Source organism: Vanacampus margaritifer, chromosome 2, assembly GCF_051991255.1.
Source record: "Vanacampus margaritifer isolate UIUO_Vmar chromosome 2, RoL_Vmar_1.0, whole genome shotgun sequence".
Lineage (NCBI taxonomy): Eukaryota > Metazoa > Chordata > Actinopteri > Syngnathiformes > Syngnathidae > Vanacampus > Vanacampus margaritifer.
The window spans coordinates 14,030,026-14,049,547 of NC_135433.1; the positions used below are offsets into that span (position 1 = coordinate 14,030,026).

At 39.8% G+C, this 19,522-nt stretch overlaps 3 protein-coding genes and 1 long non-coding RNA gene across 4 annotated transcripts; 3 read left to right on the plus strand and 1 right to left on the minus strand.

Moving 5' to 3' along the window:
* Nucleotides 1-207: 207 nt before the first annotated feature.
* slc35b1 (solute carrier family 35 member B1) lies at nucleotides 208-8,814 on the plus strand. Its single transcript, XM_077558113.1, has 9 exons — nucleotides 208-588; nucleotides 1,136-1,239; nucleotides 3,371-3,501; nucleotides 3,585-3,615; nucleotides 3,885-4,045; nucleotides 6,124-6,250; nucleotides 6,566-6,672; nucleotides 6,748-6,901; nucleotides 7,800-8,814. The coding sequence occupies exons 1-9, from the start codon at nucleotides 464-466 to the stop codon at nucleotides 7,850-7,852; spliced, it is 993 nt and encodes a 330-aa protein (XP_077414239.1). The 5' UTR covers nucleotides 208-463; the 3' UTR covers nucleotides 7,853-8,814.
* On the minus strand, nucleotides 5,187-9,423 carry LOC144043975 (uncharacterized). Its single transcript, XR_013291180.1, has 3 exons — nucleotides 8,946-9,423; nucleotides 6,775-6,897; nucleotides 5,187-6,690 (listed from the first exon to the last, which is right to left on the minus strand). It is a non-coding gene; the product is annotated as an uncharacterized LOC144043975 (long non-coding RNA).
* ndufa4a (NDUFA4 mitochondrial complex associated a) lies at nucleotides 9,223-14,310 on the plus strand. The gene is made up of 4 exons (XM_077558116.1): nucleotides 9,223-9,579; nucleotides 10,213-10,301; nucleotides 12,510-12,567; nucleotides 14,088-14,310. Exons 1-4 carry the CDS (start codon nucleotides 9,538-9,540, stop codon nucleotides 14,142-14,144), a joined length of 246 nt encoding a protein of 81 aa, XP_077414242.1. The 5' UTR covers nucleotides 9,223-9,537; the 3' UTR covers nucleotides 14,145-14,310.
* A 156-nt stretch (nucleotides 14,311-14,466) lies between these two features.
* On the plus strand, nucleotides 14,467-18,692 carry LOC144043973 (uncharacterized). Its single transcript, XM_077558114.1, has 2 exons — nucleotides 14,467-15,054; nucleotides 15,393-18,692. The coding sequence occupies exon 2, from the start codon at nucleotides 15,695-15,697 to the stop codon at nucleotides 16,271-16,273; it is 579 nt and encodes a 192-aa protein (XP_077414240.1). The 5' UTR covers nucleotides 14,467-15,054; nucleotides 15,393-15,694; the 3' UTR covers nucleotides 16,274-18,692.
* Nucleotides 18,693-19,522: the final 830 nt, after the last annotated feature.

The following is a 19,522-nucleotide window of genomic DNA, read 5'->3' on the forward strand; positions in this document are numbered from 1 at the left end:
TCACATTGCCGTGGTACAATGTATGGCCAGGTATAAAACATATACTTTACCTCACATTACGAATAGAAAATTTGTTTTTTTTTTGGTTTCGTCAACGTATATTGGAGATAAATTTCTCTCACGTACAATAGTAGCGCAGTAAAATAAAACCGTCAAATTCAGGCGAATTTACGGGCACCACAAGGTCCTTTCACAACGGCAAATTTTCAGACGCATATGAATGAAACCTGTTATTACCTCATCACAACAACATTCCTCTGCAACGGATCAGAGATATTTAAACACCACAAATGAAAAAACGGCAAATTAAAAACAAAATAGCACCCGTTGTGCAAAAGTGAAAAGATAGCCTGAGCACCCACTTCGGCTCGGGACCGCGGCTATAGTGGAGCGGGACATCAGTGTCGGGGGGACCGGGTGCGCGGCGGTGTCGGTTTCCATACCCGGACTGGTGGAAGACAGCATGGCTTCGGGCAAAGGAGCATCCAGGGGCCCGTCGCTGTTGGAAAACATGCGCTTGCGCTTCATCGTCTGTTTCCTGGGCGTCTTTGTGTGTTATTTCTATTATGGAATTCTGCAGGAAACCATGTAAGTAACCAGGACTTTAGTTGGCGTTTAGACGAGACAGCTAGTGGGAATACTTCATTGATAGTTGACGTAGCTGCCATTCATTATTTTCCCTCACACGATGATTGATAATATAAATATGACTACATATGACTGTAGGCATTTAGTCTCCTAATTTTACTTTTGTTTCCAAATATATTGACGCATTGCTTTGCTTACTTCCATGTAAAGATGGCGAATGGTTTGGTCTAGTTTTTATTTATTTATTTATATCTCTCTCTCTCTCTATATATTTAAGCAAATGGAGATACTACTTAAGTGTGGCTGTGTGATAGATAAGATGTTGATTATTAGAGTATCAGATGGAAGTGAGCCACGACACTGATGGAATGCAGTTGCCCAAGTGGTATGGAGAGGGTGCAGAGATCCTATCTGGTTACTAAAACCTGACGAGTCGACCCACACACAGTTGATCTAACAATAAATTGGTTGATCTCAAACGCATCAGGACCTCAGCACAAGATTAAGTAATAGTATATAACTTTTGTATTACATTTTTTCACCGCAGTACAAGAGGTGATTACGGCCATGGCGAACTAAAAGAGAAGTTTCGATTTGCCAGGACGTTGGTGTTCATCCAGTGCATCATCAACGCTCTGTTTGCCAGGATATGTAAGTATTTGGACCTCCATGGTCCAACACAGTTCGATGTGAAATGCCGGTTCAAACGGGAAATATACGCAATAGGAATAATCAAACTGTCACCATCACAAATCCTTTATTAACATACACAGGCAATGTTTTAAGTCGGAATTTAATGTTCTTAAATGCTGTAAGTGTAACCACTGTTGTTATTAACAAAATAAAATTCACTGGCAGATGGAACAATCATGACAACCTATGAATTTTGCCTAGCAACAAGTTGCAAATATACAGTATGGGCATGGTTATGTAAAATCTTTCATTGGCTTATGGAACAGTCACAGTTGTGCTCCTATGATTTCTGCCTACGAACAACTAAGATTAATGTAACATATTGTGAAGGTTCTGTGTAAAAATTAATATCCCTTACATTTGGTAAATTTGGTAAACATTCCATTGCATTGCAGTGTCTTTAATATGAATACAGTCCTGCTCACCATTATTGGCACCCATGAAGGTAAAGTACATAATGTGGAATATCTTAAAAAAAGAAGAAGAAAAGAATCAAGTAAAACATTTTTTTTATGGAGAACTTGTGTTTTATCTGAAAGACCAAATGATTAAGACACAATTTAAAACAATAAACAATGGGCGAAAATAATAGAAAACTTCAAATGTGCTCTGTCACTGGTATTGTCACCCTTTCCTGTAAATTAGTATGGAAACACATTGTGACTCACCTTTCCTTTGTCAAAATCGTGTAAACAAAAGAGCTGTCTGAAGACATCAGAAGTGCTATGATTCGCAAAAACAAGACTGCCAAAGGGTACAGAGCCATCTCCAAAGATTTTGGTAGCCCTGTTTCAGGAGTGCGTAATGTTATTAAGAAGTTTGACTAGCATAAAACTGTCAAGAATCTCCATGGACGTGGGGGGGGGATTGATGATGCAAGTCTTCGACGGTTGGTGCGAATGGTGGAAAAAACACCATGTTAAACATCCAAAGACCTGAAAGCCAACCTGGAACAATTTGGGATCATGGTTTCAAGAAGTACCATACGCCACACACTGAACCAAAAACAGGGCTTCATGGGCGGAGACCATTCATGAGACAGTCATAAAAAAGAATGGCTAACCTTTGCCAAGGAATACCTGGACAAACCACAATTCTTTGTGGACGGATGAAACAAAAATAGAGCTTTTCGGCAATGCACGCCAACAGTTCGTTTACAGACAGCGCAATGAAGCTTTCAAGGAAAAGAACACCCTACGTACAGTTAAGCATGGTGGAGGATCCATCATTCTGTGGGGCTGCTTTGCTACATCTGGTACTGGGGGCCTTAATCATATCACAGGAATCATGAAACCAGAGAATTATCAAGACATTGTAGGGGGACATGTCCTATCAAGTGTTAGACAACTTGGTTTGAGTCGAAGGTCATGGGTCCTCCAGCAAGACAAAGACCCAAAGCACACACCCTAAGGCACACAGGAATGGTTAAAAAGCAAAAAAAAAAGAAAAAGTTTTAAAATGGCCACCAATGACCCCTGATCTCAATCCGATTGAAAATCTTTGACATGCGCTGAAATGTGCCATTGCGAAAAGGAACCTGCAAACATTCTAGAGCTTGAACAATTGGCAAAGGAAGAGTGGGGGGGAATACCAGCGGAGAAGTGCAAGAAGCTTAGGGATGCCTACAAGAAGTGTTTGGAAGCTGTCGTCACTGTGGAAGGGTGTGCAACCAAATATCAAAGAGGGGTGCCATTATTGCTGCACATGCTGAGTGTTCTATTTCTTATTTGGAATGACATCATGCAATTTGAAAAACGATTTCCTTTGTGCAATTACTTTGGACATCCAATTAGAAAGTCCTGATATTAATTTGGTACATTTCCATTTATTTCTGAAGATATTGTAGAGATCATGCAAAAAATGAAGGGGTGCCAATAACAGTGAGCACGACTGTATATTATGTCAAGCTGGGAGACGATGTGGCAGGCGCCAGTACATCGCATTGTTCAGACTTTGTTTTCTATGGCTTTGAGAAGTGCATCTATAATTTAAAAAAATGCTAAAACACCAAAATGGCAGATTGTTGCTTTAAATGTGAGCGCTTACTTCGCGTCCCATCTTGTTTATTATTGTTCTTCTTCCTCCCCAGTGATTCAGTTTTTTGAGGGTCCCAAACCGGACTTCACCAGGAGCTGGTTGTATGGCCTGTGTTCTCTCTCTTATGTGGGAGCCATGGTGTCCAGTAACTCTGCTCTACAGTATGTCAACTACCCCACGCAGGTCAGTCAGATGTCCTTCTAATGTCTACCAATCATAGTTTATTGATAGTGTTCAGAGTTCCTAAAGCAATACCCCGTTTTTAGGTGCTGGGAAAATCTTGCAAGCCAATCCCAGGTGAGCTCATTTTAATTCCCATGACTTCAGAATGACGAATTAGCTTTAATTTAATCTGAGTATTTAAAATATTGCAGGTGCGATGCTTTATAATGAATGTTTAGCGTTTTTAATTGTGGTACTGGCATGTTGCACACAAAGTAAACATGCTTATCTCACTTAAGCCGTGTTTGCAGTTCTGCATGTGTGCACCTGTTCTGCTGTCATGCCTTCCTGAAGTTTTTTCAGCTCAAAAAGTCGTTCCATCGCATTGTTGTTTATCACTGCAGTGATGATCTTGGGGGTGACCATCCTGAGGAAGCGCTACCCGATGGCCAAGTACTTGTGTGTGCTTCTGATTGTGAGCGGCGTGGCGCTCTTTCTCTACAAGCCCAACAAGAGCTCAACGGTGGCGGATGGCCACGTCTTTGGCTTTGGGGAGATCCTCTTGGTCAGTATTTGCACCTATAGCCTAATTCAAATTAAAACGCTGTTAAACCATTCGTGTCCACCTCGCTTACTTTAAAAAACAACAAAAAACATCATGAAAATGTACAGTAATGAAACTTTACAAGAATGTGGATTTTTGTCTTGTTTTTTTTCCAACTCCAGCCCTTTAAAAACAAACAGTCTAAACATGACAGTCTGATTAATATTAAATTTGTGGAATATGAATTATGCAGCAAAATCCAGCCGTTTTTATCCATCTCGGGGGACAGCCATTTTGCCATTTGCTGTCGCCAGAAAATGACATCACAGTTGCTCAGGGTTGCAATCACGTGATTCCGGCGGCGCTCAAAATTCAACTGGGGGTCAGGAAGTAGGGAACACCCATTGAAAATGATGGAAAGCGACTATGCAAAAGCGTTGGGTGAGCCTGGATGTAGCAGATATGCTAAAAATAGTAAAATATGTCAATTTAAGAACCACTCGTCGTGATAGCTAACGTAGCTAGCATTGCTAAAAACAAAGACACAGCCATCTAGCATGGACACACAAGCTGTAGTACAAACTCCACATAGTAATATCACGGTTATCTACGTTTCCAGTAATATCGCACCATGAGTTTTATTCAGCTATGTAAGTAGTTACATTACTGTAGCCTTACCTTTCACGAAGTAATCACTGCATATACGACCGTTGTCCGACTCCGTTCCTCCGGATTTCAGACAAAGGTTTTAAATCCAGGTCTGCCGTCTTTTTTGGTAATTAAAAAAAAAATCGTCGTTATGGGTTGCTACTTCCGGGACGGGAAAGTAGCTTTTATTTTGTTCTCGATTAGACCGGTTGGCACAGCCATAAACAGCACAAAACTTGGGCATTTTCTCAGCTTTTTCCTATGGGCAAATTACTTCCTGCCCCCCATCTGGGGTTGGGCCGCTTGTCGTGACGTCACATGAAACCCACTATAACGACCAATCATGGCTCACCTGTTTTCTGAGTTAGGTCATGTGACATTCACAAGTTGAGCCGTGATTTGTTGTAACCTGAGCTCTAAGCAACTGTTTTATGTCATTTTCAGACAGCAGCAAGTGGCAAAAATGGCCAACCGAGAGGGATACAAACGTTTAGATTTTGCTGCTTAACTCATGTTCCACAAGTGCAATATAAATTTGTTTAGACTAGTGGGTCTAAAAAAAATTGTGGGGTTGCCCTCCCTTTTAAATATCAAATAATATAATGTTCACATGTAATTGGACTGTCAATGGCGAATTGGAACCCATGAAAACATTTTTTATTTTGTTCTATTTACTGGATGTAACCATAAAATTTGTGTAATTTCTTGACTCAGACTGTGAAAAATTGTAATTAATTTATTTTTACCAAATTACTGTATGTTTTGTACCATTTTTTGGGGGGGTACTTAAAAGTAATATTTTTAGTTTCCAGAAGTGACATATAATGGCTTACTGCGATTGAATTACACAATTCTGATTTTTAAGATTTCTGCTGACCATGGAAAAAAATTACATTACAGCTCTCTCTGCTGGCTGTCAAAAATAATGTACTCTTGGCAAAAAAAAAAGTGGTTGTAGAGAATATTTGGAAAAAAAATTCTGGTTGATTTCCAACCTGCACTTTGTAAAAACAAAATACATGCATGGCAGGTTAATTGAACACTCCAAATTGTTCATAGGTGTGATTGTGAGTATGGTTGTTTGTCTCTGTGTGCCCTGCGATTGGCTGGCAACCAGTTCAGGGTGTACCCCGCCTACTGCCCGAAGCCAGCTGGGATAGGCTCCAGCACCCCCCGTGACCCTTGTGAGGAAAAGCGGTCAAGAAAATGGATGGATGGATGGATGAATTTGAATTGTTAAAAAGGAGTGACTATTTAATACTAATGAGAAGAACCAATTTTACATGACCATTATATGCAGTTAATGCTGTAAAAAATATACTTTTTAATCTTAAAAATGACAGAACATGCCTCAATGTGGATAAGCATAGCCGCAAACACACTAAAAGTGTAGGCTGTAAAATTCAATAAAGACTCAAGGTAAAACATTATCCTTTTTTTTTTCTTCCCAGCTGGTGTCTCTGACGCTGGATGGCCTGACAGGCGTGGCTCAGGACCACATGAGGTCTCGCTTCCAAACCGGCGCTAACCACATGATGCTCAACATCAACCTGTGGTCCACTGTGCTCCTGGGACTGGGTGAGTCATATTCGCAATATTAGAAATGGAACAGTTAACATCCATTTATTTGATTAAGTCAGGTGTTGCCTTCAAGGATAATCTAAAATCATAGCTTCAGTTTTGTTCCAAATGTCCTTCAGCATCTGTCTGTCTATCCATCCAGTCATTCTTCTGCACACCACTTGGTAGCGCCATAGACACAGCACTTATCCTGCCAGCACATCCAAATCCAAACTTGTCTGAAAGGAGGATTTTATTATCTTTTGTCCTCTTTATGGTCTCAAACTGGAGCCGATTAAGACGTTAAATGCTGTGTGTGTATGTTGTGTGCAGCTGTGCTGTGGACCGGTGAGGTGTGGGAGTTCCTGAGCTTTACAGAACGTTACCCTAGCATCTTGTACAACATCCTCCTTTTTGGTTTGACCAGCGCGTTGGGCCAGGTGAGCCAACGTTAAAAGCTAAAAGCAAAGAGGGCGTATTCAAAATAAATGACACGGTTTCCTGTTTGACGACAGACGTTCATCTTCATGACGGTGGTTTACTTTGGACCGCTGACATGCTCCATCGTCACCACCACCAGGAAATTCTTCACCATCCTGGGCTCCGTCCTTCTCTTTGGGAACCAAATGAGCGACATGCAGTGGGTCGGCACCATTCTGGTGTTCCTTGGTGAGAGAGATTGGCAGTTTAGTAGGATGTACAGTGGTACCTTGATTTACAAGTTTAATTTGCTTTGTGACCATGCCTGTAACTTAAATCAGTCTAATCTCAAATCATCTTTCCCCGCTGAAATGAATAGAAATGCCATTAATCTGTTCCGGTCCTCCCCAAAAACACCGGCACACATTTTTGTAATGTGTTTTCAGTAAGAAAAATAGCACTCTGCAGTATTTTACTGTTTAAAAACATACAGTATTAACATAGAAATTAACTAATTACAGTTGTTGCTTAATTAATGGACATTGTGCTCGGCCTTCTGGTGTGCGCCCCTTTGCCACCAGGGAACAGTATGATACATAGTTAGTAGGGGTGTTGGGAAAAAAAGAAAAAAAAGTTAGGTATAATACGAGTGTATTTGCTGACGGATCACAAAGAAGACTAAACTGCAGTTATATTAGATGTTTTTTGTGTGTGCATAAAATAAAAAACTTAAACCTGTGGATATTCTTAAATGATCTGTTTATATGTTTGCGTTACCGTTTGTGTTCAAGTGTCCATTGTTTTAAAAGTTTAAATATGACTGCAACGTTGATGCCCATTTATGGCATTTTGCATTATGTGTTCGCATTAGGATGGTGGTCTGTTGCAGGGCAAATTTATGTAAGTGGTTAAATCGATATTAATTGTCTTTGTTTTATGTTTAGTTGTACAGTAAACTTCAACTGGGAGTGACAAACAAGTTGAAGCAAGCAGACGTCCCTTTTTCAATCTTATAAAGTAGCGCTTGTAACTGAAATCATTGCTCGTAACAAAGCAAAAAATTATCTGGAAAAATTCACAAGTTGCGGTACCATTGTATTTTTTGACAATTCCACAGCTCCTCATTATGCCTCTGTTGACCTTTCAGGCCTTGGAATGGACGCTAAATTTGGCAAAGGACCAAAGAAGACGACACATTAGGACCCTCGAACACAATCCACCAGCCGGAACCTGACTTCTCGTACTGGCTGCAACTTCTATGACCTCGTTTTAAAAAGAATGAATTCAGACTCCTCTGTTTTAACACATTCATCAAGGACAAACAATTCCAGCTGACTTTAAATGCACAGTGATCTCATGTTGCTTGCAAAAATGTTTCAGTAACACATGTTCTTGGCCAATAAAACTGGTCAACACACATTTTGGCGCCAAAAATGTTTTGACGGTTTCAGGTTACTTTGATGTCACTGAATACTATTGGCTCTAGTTTTTGAGTTATTCCTAATTTTTGTTTAAAAAAATGCTACAATTACACAAATTTTGACATTGCTATTCTGTTTATATGGTATTACTTTTGATGAGGCTCTGTCTGTCTTTTCAAGCATGTCCATATAGTATTCTTTGATTTTGATGTGATATCATGAAAGACAGCAATTGTTATCACAAAAGTTTTTATATGCAAATCATGTTTCATATGCAAATCAAGCAAAAATTCAAAAAAATTGACAATATTAGCAGTAAACTATTTTTTTGTAATGTAGCACAGGTGATGTCAAAGCACAAACACACTTTTACTAATGATCAAAGTACATTTCGTAAACTGTCAAAGCACATTCATCTTTTTTTTCTTTCAAATTCAACTTTTCTCCCACCGTTAATGTGTGACTACACGGATGGTAAAGGAAGAGACCATTGTTTCACAAGATTTTTGATATCCCCTGATCAATTAATTAATTGTCAAAAATATCACTCTCAAAAACTAAAGCCAATTCAAAGAAACAGGAGTCACTCTCAGATGTAGCAGCCCAAATTGCCGAGGAACCATTACAATATTTTTGGCACTAGAAGAAACGTTGAACAGCCTAATGGTGAATTTTTATTATTATTATTATTTTTTTGTACAAGTTACCAATCACTTGCATTAAAAGAAAATTGTCACCTTTTCTCGTAATTTTATTTTTAATTAATTGAAATCCTGGTGAAAACGCTAGTCATCAATAAGTATTTTGATGACTTAAATCCATATTTTATCCCATTAAGAAAGTGAAAAAGTCTGAAAATGTGGCTTACTTACCTGTAAAATGTTTTGAAGATCTTGTAGGGTTATTTTCTGGTCATTCTTCATCTCCAACCGTGCTAAACAGCGTCTCCTACTGCCACTTTAAAGGTACAGCTCTGGCGCTCTGATGGCCACGCTCAACAAACCATTCCATCATTAACACACTACTGATTGAAAACGTTGTTTAAACGTCACTTAGACCCACTTTATTGGCATTTGTGTGTGATCGTGACGTCTTTTACTTTACATTAAAAATACCAGAAAAAACTTGTTTACACAAACTAGAACAGTGACAACTTTACAGTCGTTGTTTTGCCAGCTCAGTATAAACGTATCAATGAAGTCTGAAATTACAATAATAACAACTTTTCAAGATGTCTATGTATTTATCCGTATTACTTTGAAGAGTATACAAAACAATTGAATATTATTAGTCTTGCGATTTTGCAATTTTTCATCAGGCAATCTCCTCGACCTCCTCTTTCAGTCTGCGTTTCTTCGGATCAAACTGGCGGATTAACTAACTCGGTTTTGTCTTTACTTCCTTTAATCCTTTTATTTGTGTACAAATTGGGAGAAAGCACAACCTACTTTACTACCTGTCAAGATGTTGGCCACGGTCCGCAAGCAACTTAGGAACCACCCGGCTGTGAGTAAACGAGTTTTATCCGTGGAAAAACAGCGATGTCGCGATGTTTGCTTCGGAATTCTTTGGATTTTGGTGGTTAGCTAGCAACGCTAGCTCTGACACGCTCTGAACTTCTTCGACAAACTTTGTCAAACGCAAATTAACACCCTTTTTGTCGTTATTCCATAACGTGTAGATACATGAAACAGTTGAAGTGCTTCAACATGTGGCGTCAAATCGGCGCATATCCTGATAAGAGTGACAAGTAGGTGCTAGGTCGTAAATTGCAGCTGCTAGCCACTTTGTAAATATCGTTTACAGCGTACTAACGTCATTCTGGAACATAAAACACAAATGAATTCAATAGAATAACACGTTAATACTTTTAAAAGCACGTTTTTAAGAGTAAAGACTAAATGTTTGTATTAATTTATATTAAATCGATAAAATATATCTACAAAAGTATAGTTACATACGTTATTATAGCGACACCTGATTATAATCATTTAAATAATTGAAACGTTTATTAAGTAAATAAATAAATAAACAAACTATTGGTTATTTTCCTACGTGAGGTGTCCATGGTTGTGTTTGTGACTAACTTTTCATTGGCATCTATTTTTTTCTCTCATGCTGCTGTCTTGCTCCTTGCAGCTGATTCCACTCCTTTTCTTCATTGGCGGTGGCACACTCATGTCCCTGACGTACCTGGCTCGACTGGCCCTGAAGAACCCGGATGTCTGGTAAATATGCTCAAATTAGAAAATTAGAAGGAATATAATGTCTACTACTACAAAGGCAGTGGCAATTTTGCCGTGACCAGTAACTCTCCTGCTCGCGCTATTTTGCCAAGTGGTTCCTGCCTTGCTTCACTCCCAACTGTGTATTTTCACAAAGTTTTAATTTTGTTTTGACAATGAAGATAGGCTGCTATACTGCCCGAGGCCAGCTGGGCTAGGCTCCAGCGACCCCCGCGACCCTTGTGAGGAAAAGCGGTTAGGAAAATGGATGCATGGATAGGCTGCTATCGGCATTACCTGCTTAACCCTAACCCTAAGAGCAAATAAGGTGTTGTCAAAAAACTTGTAGTTGCAAAAAAAAGAAAGGAAAAAAAAAGAAGGTATAAAACCTGTATTTGATCCTGTGAGCATGTGCTTGCCGTACTATTAAGGAATTACTTCATTGATAGTAGACGTGATAGCTGCTATTCATCATGGGATTTATAATGTATGTAAATAATATGAATTATAACCCTTCTAAATCATTTTAAAATAGCATATGCCTGCTATTATTATATAAAACCTGCTATTTATTTTGAACAGACTAAAACAGGGAGTTGTCAGTTTTATTTTGCACTTTTATTACTTTATTAGAAACACATCCTAATTGTTTTATTTATTTTGGATTTACATTCTCTATTGCAGAGCAACTGTTCGGACTTTGGTAAAAAATAAACAAAATGGCTTTCTTAAAAATGGTCTGTCATTGGATTAATATAAATTTTATGTATCAAAAGTATAAATGGTCTCAGTGAGTACTTGAGTTGGGTACTCGTTCAGGTACTTCTAATAATAATAATTATAACTTTTATTTATCTAGAGCCTTTCAAGGAACAAAATGATGTATTATGTATTGCCAACTATGTTTATGTTGATGACTGTCAGTAATTTCTAAAAAAAAAAAAAAAAAAACATGCACACATCCTTTTGGATTGATACTTTGCGTTTTCGTAAAAACAGAAACTTACCTTTCATTAGATCTATTGTAATATTATTAAGATATCTGGCAAAAATATTGAGCTATGAAATTGTGTTCATTACGCACAGCCCTAGATTTTGTCAAACAGATGCTAGTGTAAATACACTCACTACCACTACACACTTGTAAATTGTATCAATGCCCCAAGAACGCCACTAGGTGACAGTTTTGCTCCACAAAGACATTTCTGTTAGATCTATCTCCATTGTGGCCATCATGTGTAGCTTGTGTTTGGTGTTTTTACTTTTTACACCTGTGTGACAGGAATGTTAAGTGTTACATTAAACATTGTCTGTACAGGTAATAACTATTTAAAAGGCAAATTCAGTGTATTGCTTTTAAATCTGTTCTTAAACTCGCTTTTATTGTTTGACCTTCTCTAAATGATGTTGTTTTTGTTATGTCTCTGCATTTTCTTTTTTACTTCTTGATTTTCTCTTGCATTTTACTGTTTGTGTAAACTGCTAAATCATTTTATTTTTACTGTCAATCACCTTGAATAGGCACTATTACAAATGTTTATTATTTAGTGGTGCTCCGATTATGATTGGCCAATTTTAGTGAAAAAGTATGTGATCCACATATGTGGATCACAAAATCTGATCACCCGCAGCTCGCACTTTACAGCCTGTGTGTGATTTAGCCCCCTTCTCTTTTTCCGGCAGGTTATAGATCAAACCAGTAACTGAATCATAATATGTCTGTCTGTTTTCTCCACTCTCAATTTGAAATGATGTCCAGTTTTGTCTCATACATGATGGAAATTTGGATGCGTTTTAAAAAATCTGAATAATCGAGTCATTAAAAAAAATTGATAGACAGATTAATAGATTATTACAATAATCATTAGTGAGCATCTTTAAACAAACAAAAAAAAGTTCACCTAATTCATGTGATAGGTATTGGAATCTGTATCAGCCCGTCTCACTAATGGATTATCAGAATCAGGATCATAAAACCTGATTGGAAAACCCCTATTATCATCCATTGTGGCAGTTTGACATAGGAACGGATTCATTCATGTGACAATGTTTCATACAGAAAAACATTGTCAAGTGTCACAGAATGGATTGGGTTGCACTTTGAAGGCTCCACCATGCTTAATCTTTTTTTTTTTTCGTCATGCGTTGACAGTGTTGGATCATTCCAGAGGTTTTAAATTAAGTTTTTAATCATGTATTTGATTTTTGCAGCTGGGATCGCAGGAATCCCGAGCCATGGAATAGGTTAGCCCCAACTCATCAGTACAAGGTTGGTTTGAAAAGTAATCTGTTTTGTCAATATCACAAATGTTTTTGATAAGGATTCTGCATTTTTAACAAGTATAACTACAGTAATTTCTGGACTATAAGGCGCACCTGACTATAAGCCGCGCGAGCTAAATTTGGGGAATACTCAAGTTTGTTACACATATAAGCTGCACCCGACTGTAAGCCGCAGGTGTTTTAATGTTACCGCACCAGGTTCCCGCTACTTTTTTCCACAATGAGGGCTCACTTGGTTTGTTTTGCTCTGCCTGACGCTCTTGCGCTTCCTCTATAGTGCTTGTGATCTGATCGATAACCCGCACCTTTGGATTAGCCGCAGGGTCGAATGCCAGTGAAAAAAGTAACGGCTTATAGTCCAGAAATTGCTGTAAATTAAAATGTCAGAAAGTAAGATCATTTTAAAGAACCTTTTAGGTGGTAGATTTTTGTGTTGGAAATTATCTTTGAAAGTTGACATAAACTACTCAAATGTATGATTTAGTGCAATCATTCTTATTAGTTGCTATGTCAAATTTTATAACTTTTGTTGTAACTTCCTGTCAGGCTTGTTTTTAATGCAGGGATTTCTATTTTTTTAATGAACATAAAAGACCAAAACAAATTTGCTCTGTACAAGATTATGTGGAATGGTGTGACACTGGCCAAGGATGAAATCAATAAATATTTTGTTAGATATCTAAGACTTCAACTAGATCAACTAGACTAATTGCAATTTCTGCAGAAATTGCGTGGGAATGCTGAATGCTAATAGCTGAATGCTTTTGAAGTAAATTAAAAAAATTATTATGTGAAAATTTCAAAGTAGTAATTGTAATTGAAAGATAAATAAATTAAAAAGAACACTTGAGGCGTGAATTTTTGAAGCAAGTTGAAATTTATATGAAAAAGTGTTACTTGAAAGTACCCTCCATTCATTTAGATTAAAAAGTGGAACTAATGATATCCAATGTAAAAAATAAAATAAAATCACTCAATAGCGCCGCCTAGGCATGCAGTACCCTCCATTCATTTAGATGGTAAAGTGTACTTTTGGATTTGAACATGCAATCTCCTAGTTACTGGACAATGCATTTTACCAAGTGCGCCACTAAGCAGTATCAGAGAGCTGCTAATGATGATCAGTTGTATGTGAGGAAAGTGGGACTTAGAAAAAGTCCAATGTCAGTCCCATTGAAAATGAATGGGGAAAAGTTTATATCTAACGGTAAATTGTGCCAATACTGTAAATAATTTGGAATCAGACTATAAAAACGCTGGAAGCGAGTTGAAATTTGAACGGTGTAAATCGGATGTATTATGTGGGAGTTGTTTCACGGCAAAATAGTGAGGAGAATAAAAATCACAATAACGTGGGAATGCTGAAGTGCTTCTTAGTGACCATTACTGCCACCAACAGGACCAGCGAGGAACTTTAGCCACCTCCATTTGCAATTGTAACAGATGGGAGGGAGGGAGCAGTTTAAGAGCTTCTGAGCCAACTTTCTTCTCTGCTGTGCTCTTCAGTTTATCACAGTCAACATGGACTACAGCAAACTGAAGAAGGAAGGACCCGACTTCTAAAGCGTCTCCCCTGTTGGACCGGTTAGGTGCCAGAGGGTGTATCTGCGCAATGATTCACATTTAAGCTTCTTCATCACATACCTTTTATTTTAAACATCTGATTTCCAGTTTTGGGTGTGTCAATAAAGGGAAAGGAGTCTTTTCTCCACCTGACAAGAGAAAAGAATCTGTTTCTTTTTATTGGGATTATTTGTCTTTGTGCAGCATGTTCAGTCGTGTAGTTTCTTTTTATTTGCTGGGTTTCATCATCCCTTATCCTCATTTCACCTTCATCCTGCTCACTTCATTTGGCCAATATCCAGAATCTTATCACTCAAATGGGGTCAAAAATCTACTGGGAGTAGGAATATTATGTCAACAAGCCAGCAACGACTTGTATGTTATTCTAAAAAATTTTTTTTAGTAGTAACAATTAAGCGGAAGAAAGAATACTGGTGCTAAGCAATTCTTCTGCAGTTGGATAAGTTTGTAAATGTCAACATGTCGCCGTTTCTTTCGCGTGCGAGAAAGAGGCGACAAGGATGAGCACCGAACGCGGGCGTGCGAAATGTCAAGAAGACCTTTTGTGTTGGAACAGAAGCTCTCTGCTAAATCAGCCAGCTCCTTCTTCGTGCGCTTTTGGGAACGTCCTGTGCGCAATCTGGAAGTCTTCATTATCTAACAAGTGCTTTTTAATGGTGATGTGTGACAAAAAAGGCTTGTCCACCATGAGTAGACCTGCAAAAAAAAAAAAAGAGAGCCATGCCTGAAAATGCACAAGGAGTCTGCTCTTTTTATTTCCTGGGATTCTAACATGCCATAGATTTTTTTTTGTGGTCTGATAGATACCAAATTTGGACTGGAGGTGTCCAAAATACAGTTGTCTGTATTCTAATGGCCAGCACCATATACTAAAAATAACATTGAATGGGTAAGTGTGAACTGAAACCTTTTTTTTTTCTTTTTTTCGGGGCGCTCAGTATTGTTCATTCGGTAATTTTACCGATTTGACATGTCATCATCATTGCTCTCCTTTTTTTAATTATTATTTATATATATATATATATATATATATATATATATATATATATATATATATATATATATATATATATATATATATATATATATATTTTTTTTGTATTTTTATTTTTTTTTGTATGTGGGTGAATATGTGTATGTGCGTGCGTGCATTCATTAGTTCACCTAAAACCTATAAAAAATTTTTTAAAAAATCCCATACCGTTTCCCTAAACCGAACACTTCCAGCCAGAGTCGTGAGGCCGTCAGGAAACCCGAGAAAGGACCAAAGTAAAGAAAGGAAAGTGAAATCCAGCACCGACCAGACACCACCCACCAGGCCACCAACCAGAGTCCTTCACCAACCCCAGAGACATCTAAATTTCAACAAATCAGGGAGACCTCAAGAGTCTAAAGGAGAGACTGAGGAAAGGAAGGAAGGACAGACGAAGCGGAGTGAGATCCACAGACACCAGCTTCCACCGATTCAATGACCTGAGGAAGATTGTGTCTGAGTTTCGATAGATAATGGTGTGGTGGATCTGGCGTGCATGAAAACCGTCTACCCCCGCCAGGACAGAGCAAGCGCAACACCTCAAGGCCCCCCAGGCCGTGGCAGCGCCAAAGGACGACCCCCGGGCCACCGGCCGGAGGGCAAACCCAGGAGCAGGCGCGCCCCCCACCCCAACGCCCCCAACCCAACGCAGCAGGACGGGGCACTGCAGGCCCTCCAGGAACCCCACCGGCCCACAGCCCCCGCTCCTCCCACGACCCCCCCGCCATCCACCCCAACCCAGCCCCAGCCGCCCCACCAAACCCCCAGACACCCACTCCCCCACCCAGCCACCCCCACCACCACCACCCCCCAAACAAGCCACCCCTCCCCCCGGCCCCACCCCCACCAACCGGCAGCCCCCCAGCCCCGACCCCCAGGCACCGGCGCCGAAGAGGGGCCCATCCCGGGGGAACACCGGGGGCAGAAGGGGAGATGGGGGCACCGGAGGACGGGCGGCACCCCCGAACCCCAGGCCCAGCGGGGAAAGGCCTCGGTCGTCACTCCAGCGTTCTTAGTGAGAGTTAACCCTCTTACTGAGTTCGCCAGCTCGCCGACTGGCGAACTCTACCCTTAGACCTTGAATGTGACCCCATCCAGTGTATATACAAGTGTGTGTGTGTGGTGCATTAAAATTGGGAGCAGGTGAACCGGAGCAGAGGGAACTGAAAACTATTACCACCACAAATAAGCTTTTTTATTTATTTATTTAATAAACTATACAAATACAAAACACTCTTTTAAATATTGTCAATTTACTGCAGATTGTACTGATTGTGGGGATCTGCTTAGTACAAGGGCTGATCTTTTCTAATGGAATACAGGGCCCTGGACCACCACAGTCCTGAGTTATCTGCCTTATATCTTTCCTCCACCTGGAAGCTGAAATACTCCCAAATGAGCTTGGTGGGCCGGAAAGTTCAGATTTATTATGCTGCATTCGAGGATGGTCGGGAGTCGGTCATATCCGAGTTCCGACCTGAAAGCGTTCGAGGCGAAAGTAAAAATGGCGGATAGTGATAAATAGTTTTTTAATTTTTGCTATTCAATGTGTTTTGATGCGGTGCAAAATGCAAATGCAAACTGCCATGCCATACTGCTTATTTCGAGCCACTCAACTGGCTTTTTGGTCATTGCTGATGATGATGGTGTTTGTTATTGATAGGAGTGCCTTCGACAGGGGAGACAAATTCAAACACACTACCATGAGCAAACCAAGGGAGTTTGTCAAGGAACTTTATCCCGACAAATTCTTATTGATCCTTGTGCTTTGTCATGCGGGATGACAAAGGGCCATTTTGCGTAGCACGCAGCGAAAGGTCACGGCTGCCGCCGTATTTTCCTCACGAGGGATGGCATCGGAACGGCGCAGTTTAGCAACTGTTTAGAGAGAAACAGCAGCGGGATGAATCACTGACGTCTCAGGGACGCTGAAACCGAGCGACGCGGTGGTGTTTTATGTGGCGTGAGGGGACATGACGTGCCGAGGCCGCGGGTTTGATCCCGGGGACAATCAGTGCCGCGTGAATAGTGTCCTCAGCCAGAAGCGCAGATGGCAGGTGTTGTGTGTTTTATGTGGCAGAGGGTACATCTTCACTGGGAGAAGAGGCAGGTGATGAACAAAACACCATCATCCTCCTTGTCACGGCATCTGTTTAAGAACCATGAGTCGGATCTGCAAGAAGTTTGAAAGCTTGTCAACTTGTGTAGGTGGAGCATGATGGCAACCTTTGATCAATCACCATAAACACAAAACTCATGATTACTTAATTGATTAAATGCGATTAAATCACAAGTTTCAGTATCAGTTATAACATAAAATTTGCTTGGTCATTTCTATCATGAAAAAGTCTCATGATGCCATTTTGGTTTTAGGTGGCCATTTTGGTGGTCTGCATGTGCCCTGTGATTGACTGATGACCTATCCAGGATGTAGTCGCTCTTTTGGCTTAAGATTTCTGAACAGCATAAGCTGTATAGAAAAAGAATGGATGGGGAAAAAAAGGAAACTAATATTTTTTTTCTTTCCTTACCGCTGGAAAGCAGGTCAGAATTTAAATAGCTGAAAATAGAACATCTGGCTGGGCCTTGTCAGTCAACGGCATGTAATGGAATATGGAAATTCGGCACTCTTCAAAGAGAAGATGCGGGCCTCTTGGTGGCGAGGTCTCTAGCACCCCCCCCACCCCCTCCTCTCATCCCCGCCCTCTCGGAAAAAGCGTGCTACATTTCCAGGTGCGGCCGCCGCGGCTCAGTCCGCCGCCAGTGCCAGCTCGTTAGCACTCGCAGCCTGGCAGAGTTGGCAGCTGGCATCATTAAACTTCAAACCTGTTTCCGACCCTGGGCGCTGCCGCCGGGAGAGACCACCATCCCCTCCCCCCTGTGCACCCCCCTCCGCGTACACACACTACCACCCTCCCGCCACTAGTGTGGTTGCCAACAGCTGATTAGCGACACTTCGACGGCGACTCAGGCCACGCGCTAAGCAAACACGACAATTCAAGGTGGAGTCTTGTGTAACGGTCACGATATAATGAACAGCTTTTTAATCAATGTTTTTTTGCAGAGTTGGGCGCGTCAATGAATTTTGAGGGTCTGTAATTCGGCAATCGTCAACAGTCGGGCCAAACTTCCGTCATCGTCAATCTGCGCAGAAAAATGAGCGTCAGTCAATGTTTTCATCATTCGAGGTGGGCATCCGTCATAGATGGACTTTCTGTCAATATTGACGGAATGCCCACCTCTGTTTTTTGTATGTGTAGCATGTGCAAAATCACATATCAGTCACTACAGTGGACTGCTATTTAACTTTTCTCCCATATGCACAAATCTCAATATCATCAGTCACGGCAGTTAAGAGCTATTTAAAAGCTGTTTGATTCCAGGTAAGAAGAGATCTCAATAGTCACTTCAATAGTTAACTCACAATTAATCGCAAATTTGATATCTGTTCTAAATGTATAGTAAAATGCCCCCCCCCCCAAAGTTTTCGTACTCTTGGCAACATAAAAGTGGGAAAAAAATGTCAAACTAATGAAGAAATATGGCTGCATCTTTTAGTCATTGATACAGTAATTTCATAATAATTCATAAATGTTGAGTTAGAATTAAAAAGATGTACTGTAAAAAACAAGTGTGATATTGATTTGTGTTAAGGTCCTTTTTCTGCCACTAGATGGCATAATTGCATTTGTAAGACATTGGTGATTCAGCTTTTTTTCTTTAAATATTAAGAGCTATCTAATCTTTAACATGAAGTAATTTGTGAAATTCTGCACATTTTTTTAAATTGTAAAATACAACTTGATCCCAGTCTACACAAATATATGCATTATTATTAAATTTATTACTGCAAAATTTTGACGTGGACGTTTCTGTTGCGTTGCGACTGGAATTCCCCCAGTACAGGCTTTTCAAGTAAGGGGCGATCATTAATCGCGCGTTGTATAAAAAATTAGTGGCATTAAAGGAACTTTAAATTAGCTAAAAAGGAAAGCAATAATTTTGACATTCCTATTAAAAATACATTTAAAAGTATTTACAAACAAAAATGTAAGACATTTAACCAATTTGCTCCCAAAAATTTATTTGAAATGTTTAAGTGTACCAAAGACGTATTTATACGTTTTATTTATTTATTTTAATTTTTTTTAAATGCTAGAGCATACAGAAGACTTTGATGCAGCCTCTCAACTGCAGAGAATAATTGAGGAAATTGTAGTTATTACAAAAGCGGCCAGCAGGTGGCAGCAGAGCAAAAGAGATCAACCAGGCCCATGTTAAAAAAAAGCAAATTTTATCACAATTCTAAATATATTTGTGAATA